The 13,555-nt window shown below is 41.9% G+C and overlaps 1 protein-coding gene across 2 annotated transcripts in view; it reads left to right on the top strand.

Annotated features, from left to right (window-relative positions):
* MYH15 (myosin heavy chain 15) overlaps window positions 1-13,555 on the top strand; it is a 48,002-nt gene that overhangs the window by 24,610 nt on the left and 9,837 nt on the right. For both annotated transcript variants that reach the window (XM_039732809.1, XM_039732810.1), the window contains 16 exons: window positions 659-746; window positions 973-1,090; window positions 1,320-1,443; window positions 2,130-2,266; window positions 2,643-2,898; window positions 3,334-3,576; window positions 4,179-4,355; window positions 4,872-5,017; window positions 5,591-5,681; window positions 6,645-7,034; window positions 8,018-8,144; window positions 9,260-9,378; window positions 9,826-10,022; window positions 11,068-11,417; window positions 11,979-12,103; window positions 13,437-13,552. In XM_039732809.1, coding sequence (XP_039588743.1) covers window positions 659-746; window positions 973-1,090; window positions 1,320-1,443; window positions 2,130-2,266; window positions 2,643-2,898; window positions 3,334-3,576; window positions 4,179-4,355; window positions 4,872-5,017; window positions 5,591-5,681; window positions 6,645-7,034; window positions 8,018-8,144; window positions 9,260-9,378; window positions 9,826-10,022; window positions 11,068-11,417; window positions 11,979-12,103; window positions 13,437-13,552 — 2,804 coding nt within the window. The remainder of the gene's footprint in view (window positions 1-658; window positions 747-972; window positions 1,091-1,319; window positions 1,444-2,129; window positions 2,267-2,642; window positions 2,899-3,333; window positions 3,577-4,178; window positions 4,356-4,871; window positions 5,018-5,590; window positions 5,682-6,644; window positions 7,035-8,017; window positions 8,145-9,259; window positions 9,379-9,825; window positions 10,023-11,067; window positions 11,418-11,978; window positions 12,104-13,436; window positions 13,553-13,555) is intronic.

The following is a 13,555-nucleotide window of genomic DNA, read 5'->3' as shown; positions in this document are numbered from 1 at the left end:
TTTCCAGTACACAAGCTGTTAGTATCCAGCTCAGACTGTTTGTTGTCCTGACTGGCACATGAGGAATCTGCAGTTTGCACAGTTGTGCTGATGGCATTTCATTCCACCTCCCATGGTCTCCATTTTCTACTTACTGGACAAAACACTTTCCCCAGAGCCTGGTGATCACTGAATGGTTGGCTTCTTCTGAGCTAGCTTGCTGTCTGCCTGGGACATGTCTGATTAAGACCGATAGAGGGAAAATGTTTGGCCAGGAGACAAAACCCAGCCTTTATGAGGAACATAAATGGAAAATGTGAGCTCTTCCCACTGAGTGGGGAAGTGGCTAGGCAAAGATGCAGTTGGCTTTACCAAAATGCTCCACCAAATGATGCTGAGTCTTGCTTGCTGTTCATCTGGGGTTTTGAAATTCTGGGGTTGTAAGTAAAACACATATCTGCTTTGCTAAAACTGTTGTGGAATCCTATAATAATGTTAAATCATACTTTGGTTTATTTGAACATATTTCTCTCTAATAATTTTGGTAAGCTTATAATTTTGTCAGAGAATTTTTAGAAAAATGATCTTCTTAAATTAACAACCAACAAATCAAAGAAATAGTGATTGGAATTCCACTAAACCGCTAAAGCTAATCATGTTTTTAATGTGTCTGTTCTAGGAAAATTTAAATAAGCTGATGACTAACCTAAAATCTACAGCCCCTCACTTTGTACGATGCATTATCCCAAATGAATCAAAAACTCCAGGTATGAAAAAGACAATAGTCTTAAAATTTTAGAATATTTCACTCTGTCATTTTATTACTTACTTCTGAGTCACCATATTGTACTTAAATACTGTCTGCTTTTTACCTTATCTAATCATGTTGCTCTCTCAGGAGATGACACTCATATTTTCCAGTTTCCTTGGGGAAATGAAGATGAAGCCCTGTGGAGAAACTCCTTTTAATTTAGCCTTGTTTTCTCCCTGCAGGTGAAATGGATGCATTCCTTGTTTTGCATCAGCTCCGCTGTAATGGTGTCTTGGAAGGCATCCGCATTTGCCGGAAGGGTTTCCCAAACAGGGTGCTTTATGCTGACTTCAAACAAAGGTAATGCAGAGCTATGATCGTCTCCTGTTCCATTCAAGTTTACCTTCCATTCAGTTTGTCTGACATGGATGGCAGAATTCTGCTCTTCCTTGTGTCTGTGTAGATACTAAGCAGGAGATTACCCTGGGTGTTTTGGTTTGGGCTTTTTAAGTTTTTGAGGGAAGAGGGGAAAAAAACCCGAAAGCGTAATCTAAGCCAATTTTACACATTTTTCATTTTTTATTAACAGGTACCGCATCCTGAATCCAGGAGCAATCCCAGAGGATAAGTTTGTGGATAGCAGAAAAGCTGCTGAAAAACTGATGGCATCTTTAGATGTTGACCATACCCAATATCGTTTTGGGCACACCAAGGTAACTGGAAAAGACTATAATTGCTTATGTAAAGAGAAAAGTGATAGATCTGGTATTTAATTTTCAGAATAGTACACTGCAATTTCTGGTGGTGGTGTTTAATGGAGATTTAATAATAGAAGAAACCAGCAAAATAGCAGCAAAGTGATAGTAAGTTCTAAACTGTGCTAGAGGAAATTCAACTCTCTGGCTCAGGTTCCCACAGAGCTTTTATTAGAGCAACCCTACAAGCAGACACAGCACCAGCTGATGTTCCATGCCCCCCAGTAAAACAATAGCTTATCTAGTATAATATAAGTACATACAAACATAGATGGACCACAAGATCAGCTGCATCTTTTGAAATGAGGCCATGTGGAATTCTCCCATGATCCCATTAGCAGGGATTTCTGGGAGTCAGGAGTTGTCGTTCAGCTGACCTCCTTGAAACCCTGCCACAGCTGAACGGTATTGTGGCGATAAAGTAGTTTGGCCTATTCAAAACTGGGGAGATAAAACCCAGTTTTAAAACAACTCTGGAACTGTACAGTGAAGTCCCTTAGGCAACTAGTATTTGGCCCTCTATACTCACCTAGGTTATAATGTGACAATAAGAATACAGGGTGAATCATTTCAGCAAGGTAGCTGAACTGTAGCTCTAATAGAAATCCTTCTTTGTGGTGAACTGACATCTGTGCATACACCAGGTATTCTTCAAGGCTGGTCTCTTGGGCCATCTAGAAGAAATGAGGGATGAGAGACTTGCGAAAATCTTAACGATGATCCAGGCAAGAGCACGCGGCAGATTGATGCGGATTGAGTTTCAGAAGATAGTGGAGCGCAGGTATGAAGGCACCCCCTTAAATCTTAGCAGATAATAGCAATTACCATTTAATTATAAGTTAAATAGAGCCATTAATTACAGTCCCTAAGGCTATAGATAACCCTAAATTAAAAGCTTTAAGTGTATGTGTGATAAAAATAATAGCAACTGTATATTAATTGCCTGCAGCTTTGGTGAAAATGAGATTTGGAAATTTTTTGTGTCTCTGAAAATAAAGAGATCTGGAGGAAGTTTCTTGTATCTCTCGGAAATTAGTAAAGGTTCCTAATGTTGCTCAGAAAAAAACTATGAAACTGACTGAGAATGAAAACAAAACCCCTCACTTTTTCAATTCAGGTTAAGATTTAGGAAGTTTATTTGTTTTCCCTTAAACCAGGGACGCCCTTCTTGTAATTCAGTGGAACATCCGCGCTTTTATGGCTGTCAAGAACTGGCCTTGGATGAAGCTTTTCTTTAAGATCAAGCCTCTCCTGAAGACTGCAGAAACTGAAAAGGAGATGGCCAATATGAAAGAAGAATTCTTGAAACTGAAGGAGGCCCTGGAAAAATCTGAAGCCCGGAGAAAGGAACTTGAGGAAAAGCAAGTCTCTTTAGTTCAGGAAAAAAATGATTTGCTTCTCCAGCTCCAAGCTGTGAGTAGACATATAGATTTATATACTTATTAGACGTTCTTTGAAACTCAAAGGTTTACAGACTAGAGTGTTAGTGGAATTTAATAAAAATAAGCTGTTGATATTGTCAGAGCCTTTCCAAATTTCAGAGGGGATAGAAGTTCTTATGTTTTAGCACATAACCAAGTGGGCTAACAATGCAAATCTTAACAGATTCTGTTCAAGGCAATGTCTACAGCAGTAACACATGCAAGTCGTCTCGTATGTGAGATAGTCATGCTCACCACTATCTCATCCTGCTCTATAAATTACTTGTCTTCTGAAATCAAGAGTAGAAAATTTTTCTTGTACCACTTTGTTGCTTTGTATCAGGCTCCCTGACCAGTTAAGTCTAGGGGACAAGTAAGGGAGAAAAAAAGGTCATTCATTGCTGTCTTCTTCCTTGTGCCACACCAGGAGCAAGACACTCTGGCAGATGCAGAGGAACGTTGTGACTTGTTGATTAAATCCAAGATTCAGCTGGAAGCCAAAGTCAAAGAACTGACAGAGAGAGTTGAGGACGAGGAAGAGATGAATTCTGAGCTGACTTCTAAGAAGAGAAAACTGGAAGATGAGTGTTCTGAGCTCAAGAAGGATATTGATGATCTCGAAATAACACTTGCAAAAGTAGAGAAAGAGAAACATGCTACAGAAAACAAGGTACATTCAGAACTTCACCATGTATTCAATAGAGGCTGGGCATGGATTACCTTTGCAAGAAGTGCTACGGGTCTTCTGATGGTTTTACACTGTTTGTTACACAGGCTACACTGAAGGGTCAGTACATACAGTAAGTTGACTTTATGAGGTGAAAATTTTTACCTCTGAGCCTAAGTTTCCTTTTTTTTTTTTTTTTTTAAGTGAGTCCTACTGCACTTCAGATAAAGAATTATATCTATTTATGGCATTTTTAAGTAAACAACCTTCTGCTGTAATTATGAACTCCTCCAGATCTCCTCCTTAAAGCCCATAAATGCAAAAAGCTCATCTCCTACTCCCCCCAGAGAAATTCAGAAGCTGGAGTCCATCAACAAGAGTGACTCTGAAGAGAATTTAGTATGTTTGAAATAATGTACTACCCCGACACCAAAAACTGGCAGACATTAACTCCCTTGATGACAATTTAATTCAAAAAGCCATGAGCTGCTGAGAGGGGAGAGACCCCTTTCTTTCTCTTGTTTTCCTGCTTACAAATTCAGACCTTATAGACATTTAATCCCTTCCTTCAAAATCTTACAAACACATCTTCCTTTCTCACCCAGGTCAAAAATCTGACAGAAGAAATGGCAACACTTGATGAGAATATCAGCAAACTTACCAAGGAGAAAAAGGCCTTGCAGGAATCTCATCAGCAAGTTCTAGATGACCTACAAGCAGAAGAGGACAAGGTCAACACACTGAGCAAAGCTAAAGTGAAACTGGAACAGCAAGTGGATGATGTAAGCTGTCTCTTCTTTTATGTTTCAGGAGGCTTGTTTGACCACCACTTACAGTGGACCTTTCATGAGCCTGAAAGATTGCAAAACTTTGAAATATATTCCTCTCCTTTTAGAAATGTACTCCTTGTACTGTCTGTTAAAGGTATAATTACAGGAACACCACAAAAATTGATCAGTGTTCAGCCTTTCAAAGGATTGCAATAACAAGGGAAAATCCTCCCCATTTGCACTTGCAGTGTAACATGAAGTCAAACAGAATTTTGCCTCTCAGAGAACTGTAATACTTGCACAAATGTAAAGCATAGGCTAACCCTTTTGTTCTATTTCTTTAGCCCCATATGCCCTCTGGCTGCTAGAAAACAAATCCTGTAAATTCCGGTGCTTGTGCTTAAGTGCTTCGGCTTCATAGCTCACTAGAACTCAGCACTAGCTCACTAGAACTGGGCACAGCCTACATTCTGACTGTTGTAAACGATCTGTGTTCAATATATTTATTAAGTGACTTTGCTCTTAAAGCTCGAGGGATCACTGGAACAAGAGAAGAAAGTGAGGATGGATCTAGAAAGGGCAAAACGCAAACTGGAAGGGGATTTGAAGCTGACCCAAGAGAGTGTCATGGACTTGGAAAATGATAAACTGCAGATGGAAGAAAAGCTGAAAAAGTAAGAAGTTGATTGTGTTGTACCAAATAAAGCAGCACAGTTACGGTGTCATTTAAGAGCCTTCAGGTGTGTCGTCCTGTTCTGATGGTGGCTGAAAGAAAATTCCATTATGAAAATGTGTAGCCAAGGAGGGAGGCAAAATAACTTGTGTATGCGACACCTGAAACATTAGAATTCATTAAACTTCCTACATTAAATAAAAGCAATCTAGAAACTTACTAATGTTTTTCATTGCTTAGAGGAGAAAGCTGAAGAAATTCTATAAAGTTGTTCATCCTAACTGTGGTAGTATTGCTAGGAGACCTGACTGTTAAATATGTTTTTCCATTGAGTCTGAAAATAGCGTTGCTTTTGTATGAACCAGTAATATAATAGCACAAATGCATGCAGAGGCTTGGCTTGGAAACTGCTGCTCAGAGAAAAATGTGTTTCCATGCAAATCGCAATACATGAGAATTGTTTTCATTTTTAGATACGTTAGAAGTTTTATTGAACAACTCTTTAAAAATTTAAAAATCCTAACTTGACGCTTCAAGGCAAATTGTCACAGTAGGATTTTCCTTTCTGTGCCAGGAAAGAATTCGAAATGAGCCAGCTGAATTCCAAGATAGAAGATGAACAAGCTATAGTGATGCAGCTGCAGAAGAAGATCAAGGAGCTTCAGGTCAGCTTGCTTTTTTATCATATATCTTAGGATGAGTTTCTCTTTGTGCCTCACTGAAAGACCTTGCAGAAACTTTTCATGGCTAGCTGCAGCTCCTCTTTGAGACACAAAGTGGTACATCTCCATAACTTCCCAGAGAGGTTCCTTTTTTCCCTCAGGATGGTTGCTCTATAATGTTTCCTCCCAGTAGCAGGACAGATGACCACAGAATGGTCAGTGGTTTCAGGCAAGGCAAAAAGGCTCTGGTGTTTTGTTTTAAGTAATTTTGTTCCAAACCATGGAGGCAAGGGTAGTTACTGGAGAGGAGTTCAGCAGTGATAAGCATGGATTCGAAATTTAGAAAAAATATTAAAACACACAGAAAATTTTCTACAGACATTAAAAGGCCAAGGAAATTCAGCACAGTCCAAACACAATGTCTGGATCCAAAAATAACAGCTCCAACTTTTTTATTAATAAAGAATATTTGTATAACTTGGATGTAAAGTGGAGATTGGTGAAAACAATCTTATAAGAAAAAAGACTGCTTCAAACAAATAGTCATTATCCAGGCAGTTCTACACACTGCTGTATTGAAACCCTGTCTTAACACTCCTAGGGAGAAATTACTCCAGTCATGGAAGTCCTAAAATGAGAATTTGTTGCTGTTACTCCTACTAGCATGTGACTCCTCACATGTATTTCAGCTGAATGTCAAACCTGTGAACATAAGGTCAATGCAGTGGAACTGTATGTCTTGAATTAGAATTTGCAGCACAATCTACTGCAAGCAAGATGTGACTCACCATCATTACTGTAGCTCAGGATCTGATTTACTGGCACAAATGGGCAAGTCCATTAACTGCTGAGCTTCTGCAGTGAGGTAAAATGTGGGCTGGCAGAGGATTTGACAGTTTGTAAGTTGCCTCATGGTCTTCTGATGGGAATAGCACTGACCCAAAAGTGTTCATGGTTCTCTGGCAGGCTCGTATAGAAGAACTAGAAGAGGAGCTGGAAGCAGAAAGAGCTGCTCGAGCCAAGGTGGAAAAGCAGAGATCAGATTTGGCCCGAGAGCTGGAGGAACTGAGCGAGCGGCTTGAGGAGGCTGGGGGAGCCACAGCTGCCCAGCTGGAGATGAACAAGAAGCGCGAGGCAGAGTTCTTGAAGCTGCGGCGGGACCTGGAGGAGGCCACGCTGCACTACGAGGCCACGGCCGCCGCGCTGAGGAAGAAGCACGCGGACAGTGTGGCCGAGATGGGGGAGCAGCTGGACAACCTGCAGAGGGTCAAGCAGAAACTGGAGAAGGAGAAAAGCGAGCTGAAGATGGAAGTGGATGATCTGTCATCCAACATGGAGCAGATGGTCAAGGGGAAAGTAAGGGTCCTGAGGCTTCCCAAAGCCCCCAAAGTCATGGGTAGCTAAGGCTGGTCTGAAGGTTTCCCAGGACACCTGCTATGACTGAAGTGCTTTAGAAGGTGGTGTCTTGCATCATGTCTCCCTCACCTAGCTACTGGTACAACCTTTCTTGCCTAGAGATGGGACAGGAATTAAGGTGGCCTGTCTGAAATACACAGTGCATCCTCAGTCCCAGGCATATTGTTTATCCATGTATCTCAGGGCACAAAAACCAATGCCAAGAGAATTAGGGTCTAGGGTCCTCCAGGCTGGTGACAACTGGAGTGATGCCATCCAAATCAGGACATCTCTCACCCTAAGCAGAGTCCTTTCAGATCCTGCTCTTGGTTCACAGTTTTGATCCATGTTAGCACAGAATGCAAAGCAAAGGCTTGTATGATCACACAAAATGTATTTTCACTTCCTACAGCAGAATTGTGGATTTTATTTCCTGAGTAGATAATCTCAGTAGCTTTCAGAGCACTCGAAATAGATTTCTTTCAGTGCAAGTGAGGAAAAGAAATGTCAGTATTTTCAGAGTTAGAAAGCTGTCATCAAACCCAATTTATGATAAATGGCAATTAAAGCAGAATCAGTAGAGCAATTTTCATTGGAGGTGATTTTCCCATCTAGCAATTATGAAGTGGATATGCCTGAACTTCATAGGCATGTGACTGCTGCTGAAGTTCTTGCAGAGCCTTTTTACACTGTTGCTTACATCCAGAACACAGCCCAGGGAAAACAAACGGGGAAGGTGATCTGATAGGGAGTCCCATGTCCTGGGATCGTAGACATGGGGCTGCTCCTCCCTGCTCTGCCACTGTGATATTTGTGTCTTTGCTGTCTGCCATTCTTCTGAAAGACAAACACACAGAAAAAATGATACATTTTGAAGGCTAGACCTTCCAAATGGTTGTCTGGAGGCTACAACTTTCTTTGTCTTTTCTCCTGATTCCCATTAGGCCAATGCAGAGAAGCTTTGTCGCACATATGAAGACCATCTGAACGAGACAAAAACAAAACTGGAAGAAATGACTCGTCTCATGAATGACCTTACTACTCAAAAGACTAAACTCCAGAGCGAGAATGGTATGTGCATGTTCTGCCCAGATAGAGTGTTTCCCAGGAATTTATCAGGGCACCTCTCCACTGCATAGGTGAGATGTGTTCTGCAATGGCATCTTCTCTGAAAGTGGCAGGGTTGAGATTGCTGAGTGGAGCAGCTTTGTGTCTTTTGACATTTCTGTCCTTAGTATTCTTATAACCTCGGTGGGGACACCTTGCCTTGGACTGGCTTTTAAAACAAGCCTATGCCCACATTTATCAGCATAGAGTGATACCGTCTCATGAGCCAAAATGCATGTGCCAGCTAGGAACCCAGGATGTGCCAGGCTACCTATTATTTCAGGAACAAGGATATGTGCATCTAGAAATACTGGAGGGAAAAAGTAGTTGGGCCTGTGTGAATCCCATCCTTCTCAACCTGACCTTGAGCATTGCACCCTAGATGATGTTCACATATCCTCTAACTTCTTGCTACCTTTCTGGCCAGAGCAGTATTATTTAATTTCTGCATTCTCATCAGATACCATTGTTCTGTGTATTTTCAAAGACATATTTTTCATTCACTGTTAGTTGTAACTTCTGTATCTCCAGTGAGATTGTGGTTTTCGCCCTGCAGTGACACAGTTCTTGTACCCAATGAAGTTTTCCTTGTGTGTTAATGTGTTCTGTATACTGGTCTTTATGAGGTTCTAAGTGTGCTTTGCAGCCCTCTGAAAAGAAGTCTGTGGAAAAGCAATATAAAATAGTGAAAAAAAATAAAACCAGCTGCAACCGCCCATGAAAGTAAACAGAAACATCAGTCTAGTCTGATCCACAAACTGAAGTAAAATTAATGAATCAAGCTATTGACATTACAATAAACCCCAACTGACCAAACAAGAAAACTCAAGTCAGTAAACCCACCCAAAAAGGGGGAAGAATAAAATCTAAGAAAAACTATCCTGGTGAAGTATCTGATGGATACAATTTTGGAAGAAGCAAACAGGTCAATCACAATCAACAGGTCAATCATAATAACTATGAATTCTTTTCCTCAGTAGAATTGGACAGGTGGAAATACGATTTTTGACCACAACTTTGTCATTTCAACATCTTGCTCTTTTTTTGTTTGTTTGTTTATTTGTCAAATCTTGTGGCAGGTGAGTTTACTAGACAACTCGAAGAGAAGGAGTCACTGATAAGTCAGCTGTCCCGGGGAAAAACATCCTTTACACAACAGATTGAAGAACTTAAGAGACAGCTAGAAGAGGAAACCAAGGTAATGCTTTATCTGTGTCCCATTCCTTGAAATGGAATGGCAAAAAGTGTTCATATGTAGCTTAGATAAAAGCTGAAATGAGACGTAGGTGTGACAATGATTCCTACTAATTGACCCTGACTGAGGCAAGTAACAAGAGAAGAGTTTGGGAAAATCATTGGCATACATAAATGCTAAATAAAACTTATCCAAAATCTCCGATCTTACATCTTAAAAGTTTGGGTTGTTTTTCCAAAGTTGTTAAATTATCCTCAGTCTTGATAGCTTCTTCCTCATTCACCAGTTAGGGATGTCTTCAAACAATTTTCGCCTCACTTGACCTCGACTGTCAAAGACAGAGGCAAAAAGGAAAAAAGAAGCTTAAGCCTTATTTGAATTTCTAGGGGCTGTTTGTTTTGGTTTTGCTATAGGTAACCTTGCAATGTTGTGGACTTTCTATCCCTGCAGTCCAAGAATGCTCTGGCTCATGCCCTGCAAGCAGCCAGGCATGACTGTGATCTCTTGAGGGAGCAGTATGAGGAGGAGCAGGAAGCCAAGGCAGAGCTGCAGCGGGCTCTCTCCAAGGGAAATGCAGAAGTGGCACAGTGGAGAACAAAGTATGAGACTGATGCCATTCAGAGAACTGAGGAGCTGGAAGATGCCAAGTGAGTTATGTGGGTTTCAGCATGCTCTTGACTGGCAGAACTGTGCTCACCGAGTCTTATTGTGTGCTAAGAAAATAGGGTTGGAAAATTTCCTGGTTGGAAAGTCCCTCTGACTCAATGCTGTAATTTAGGGCTGTCCTTCTGTTCTTCTTATTGCTTGGGCAGGTCAGTGTTTCTGATGAGTGCTTGTCTCTGGAGCAGTGGCTATGGATACAGGGGTTTATTTGAGAGCCAACAAAATAAGATAGTCCTATTTAGTTACATCACACTCTCTTTGCCCCGGGCCAGGACTATGGTTCCTTAGTATTGACTTTCCCTTCCCACTGGGAGATGACGGCAGCCCTGGGAAAGTAGGGCAGAAAGTCATGTTGGTTCACACTGTACAGCTGCTCCCAGTTACCAGGCTCAGGTTGCTGGGCAAGGTCTCTGAACATCTCCAAATTCTGCCTCTGCACATCTCCAATCTGCAGGGTCTTACCATACTTGCAGCATATTTTCTTAATGTAGTATCTCCACAATCCTCTTTCTAGGCTATCCTTTTTTTTTTTTTTCCCCAGCACCTGCTCTTGCCAGGACTCCCTGTTTTCCCAATCTAAATTGTCTATGAGAAAAATCCCAGGCCATGACCAGCCTCCTAACTGGTGGTTGTCTTATATCTCTTAATTGGAGAAAAATGACACTGTCATTTAGAGCAGGTCTTATAAAAAATGTACAACCAGCCCATACTGGTTACAGCTAGTAAGTAGCTAGCTGGTGCCTGAGAGTTCAGAAGTTCAATTTCAAATTTTCACAGACACACAACAAAATGTTTTGCCACATACCAGTATTCGCAATTTAAGCTGTTTTTTTCCTATCATAGCCCCTTTTCTCTAGAGGCTCAACTTCCCTCTCTGTTCCTCTTCCCCTTGCCCCATCCTCATCCTCACTCCCTCCGTGTTTTCGCTTTCAGAACTGATTTACTGAGTTATTGCTTTGGTGTCAGTTTTTCTGGATAACACGGCCGCAGTGACACTTGGTCATTTCACTGTGTCTTCCCACCTGGTAGGAAGAAGCTTGCTGCTCGCCTGCAAGAAGCTGAGGAAGCAATTGAGGCAGCCAATGCCAAGTGCTCCTCTCTGGAAAAGACAAAGCACAGGCTGCAGAATGAGCTGGAAGACATGATGATTGACCTGGAGAAGGCCAACTCAGCAGCTGCCTCCCTGGACAAGAAGCAGCGTGGTTTTGACAAGATCATCAGTGACTGGAAGCAGAAGTACGAGGAGTCACAGGCAGAGCTGGAGGCTTCCCAGAAGGAGGCCCGTGGCCTTAGCACTGAGCTCTTCAAGCTGAAGAATGCCTATGAGGAGACACTGGACCACCTGGAGACTTTGAAAAGGGAAAACAAGAACCTCCAAGGTAGGCTTCATTCAGGTCCTGCAGCCAGTGCAAGAGCTACATCAGTAGATGGCTGGAGGGATGCAGGTGCCCTGCAGCAGCTGTGTGTAAGGATGTTTATCTCATTCTGAGATGACCTTTCCGATGCCATTTGAGACACTGATGCTGCCAGTAAATGTTTTGCACATGGAGACTGGTATGGCCAGAGCACAGAACGCTTCCCTTTGCCCCCTGTCAATGAAACTCACTGGCAGAGGAGGCAGTCTCAAGGGAGGAAGAAGAAAGATGATAGAGGTGCAGTGGATGAAGCCTAAAGAGCAGAGCATGGTGTTCCTAACCTACAGATCACAGATAAAAACTAAATCACTATAGCCACTTCTAAAAGCAATCACAAGAAAAGCTGTGCCTTCAAGTTGTTCAGGTAAAAAAAATCTTGCTGTAAGTAAAAATAAGGCAGGGCTCTTGTACAGAGGAGCCCTTGAGGCAGCAGTTTGAGGCATAGGTCCTCTATTCACACACCATGAACTGCAGGATGTTCCAAACTCTCTGTTTGCTAAATCCATCCATCCTCTTTTGTTTCAGAGGAGATTTCTGATCTGACCAATCAGATTAGTGAAGGAAACAAGAGCCTCCATGAAATAGAAAAAATCAAGAAGCAGGTTGAGCAAGAGAAGTCAGAAGTTCAGCTGGCTCTGGAAGAAGCAGAGGTAAGGAAAGAAAGCTCAAGGGAAAAGGAAGAGGGTGTCTTTATCAGGATTTTCCATCATTTTCATCTGCCCTGCTTTCCCAGAGCATGTCTTCCTTCCATAGCTTCCATAGCGCTGTCAAAAAGCTTCCCTTGCTGGGAAGAATATATCAGTTCTTGAGGGATCTAAGGGGCACATTTTACTTTCCTGGCCTGTGTGGAATGGATTTCTAAATCTCAGTGGTGTTAGAAACTAACAAAACTGATGATGTATTTTACGCTGAATGTGAAAGAAATGGGTTCATGCAGATTTCCTCCCATTCTTGTGAATTTGAGTCTCTGGCAATCACTGTTGGTGACAAAGAATTTCCACGTGCCTTTCCCACTAATATGTTGTGGCTCCTGGTCATGATGTGTGTATTTGACTGACCTGCTGCATGTTGGCAGGAGATCAGCAGGGATTTTGTACAGCTTTGTTTTCACAATCCTCATTCTGTTTCCTCATTCTTTTGATGGAAGACTAGCTAAGCTTGTGCAGTTCTACCCTTCAGAGAACACCTCCCAAAATATGATGCTCAGTTCTGTGCTTTAGTTCCTGTTCAGTGAGAGCAGCAGGGAGACAGAATGACACTGAGCCTGGCTTATGTGAGACCTGAAAGTCAGAGGCCTTGTTATTTCTTTATGGGCTGTTAACTACTGCTTAGTTCTTCACTTCTATACATGAGAGAAATGTGGGAATAAAGACAGGAACAAATCACTCCTGTTTCACAGACTTGTCTTCATGTTAATTGGAAAGAACAAACAGAGTTTTTGCATTTTGTCATACAGAGCTGATCTCTGTTATTTCTTTCCTTGAAGTCATCTTGCCTAATAAGATTATGTAATTGGGAAGTTTCCATCACTTTGTGATTTGGAGGGATTTTTGTGAGTGGGAGGGGATGAATGTGTGGATGCCTTCACTCTCCCAACAGCAATCTTGTTTTAGCTTATCCCTGTCCCTTACAAGCCTGTGAATTTCCAGAGGGTGTCTGTACAGAGGTGTGGAGCAGGGAACATCTGTTGATGCCAAAACTATGCAGGCCAGGCTGGAGGTGTTAGGGTGTTGTTTGGGTGCTTTTTTGTGAGGACTGTGGACTGTTTGACAATTTGTCCTCTGAGGAGCTTGCTGCTCGGTTTTCCAGCTGTCAGGTTGCATTAAAAGGCAAATAAATGTGTTGTTTTGCCCTTGCCTAGAGAGAGGAGGAGGAAACAGGAAGAGAAGTGTGAAGGGATCATGTTTGTGCAGCTGTTTGTAGTTTGGGGGGGCATGGGAAATCAATTCCTGGTTTGCAAGCTCTTGGTGTTTTCTATTTCAGGGAGCTTTGGAACATGAAGAAAGTAAGACCCTTCGTTTTCAGCTTGAACTTTCTCAGGTTAAAGCTGAGTTTGAAAGGAAACTGACAGAAAAGGAGGAAGAAATGGAAAATATAAGGTA

The sequence above is a fragment of the Passer montanus genome, unplaced genomic scaffold, assembly GCF_014805655.1.
Source record: "Passer montanus isolate IOZ18808 unplaced genomic scaffold, ASM1480565v1 scaffold80, whole genome shotgun sequence".
NCBI lineage: Eukaryota > Metazoa > Chordata > Aves > Passeriformes > Passeridae > Passer > Passer montanus.
The sequence above is the reverse complement of the archived record's forward strand: the minus strand, read 5'-3'. Positions and strand labels throughout refer to the sequence as shown.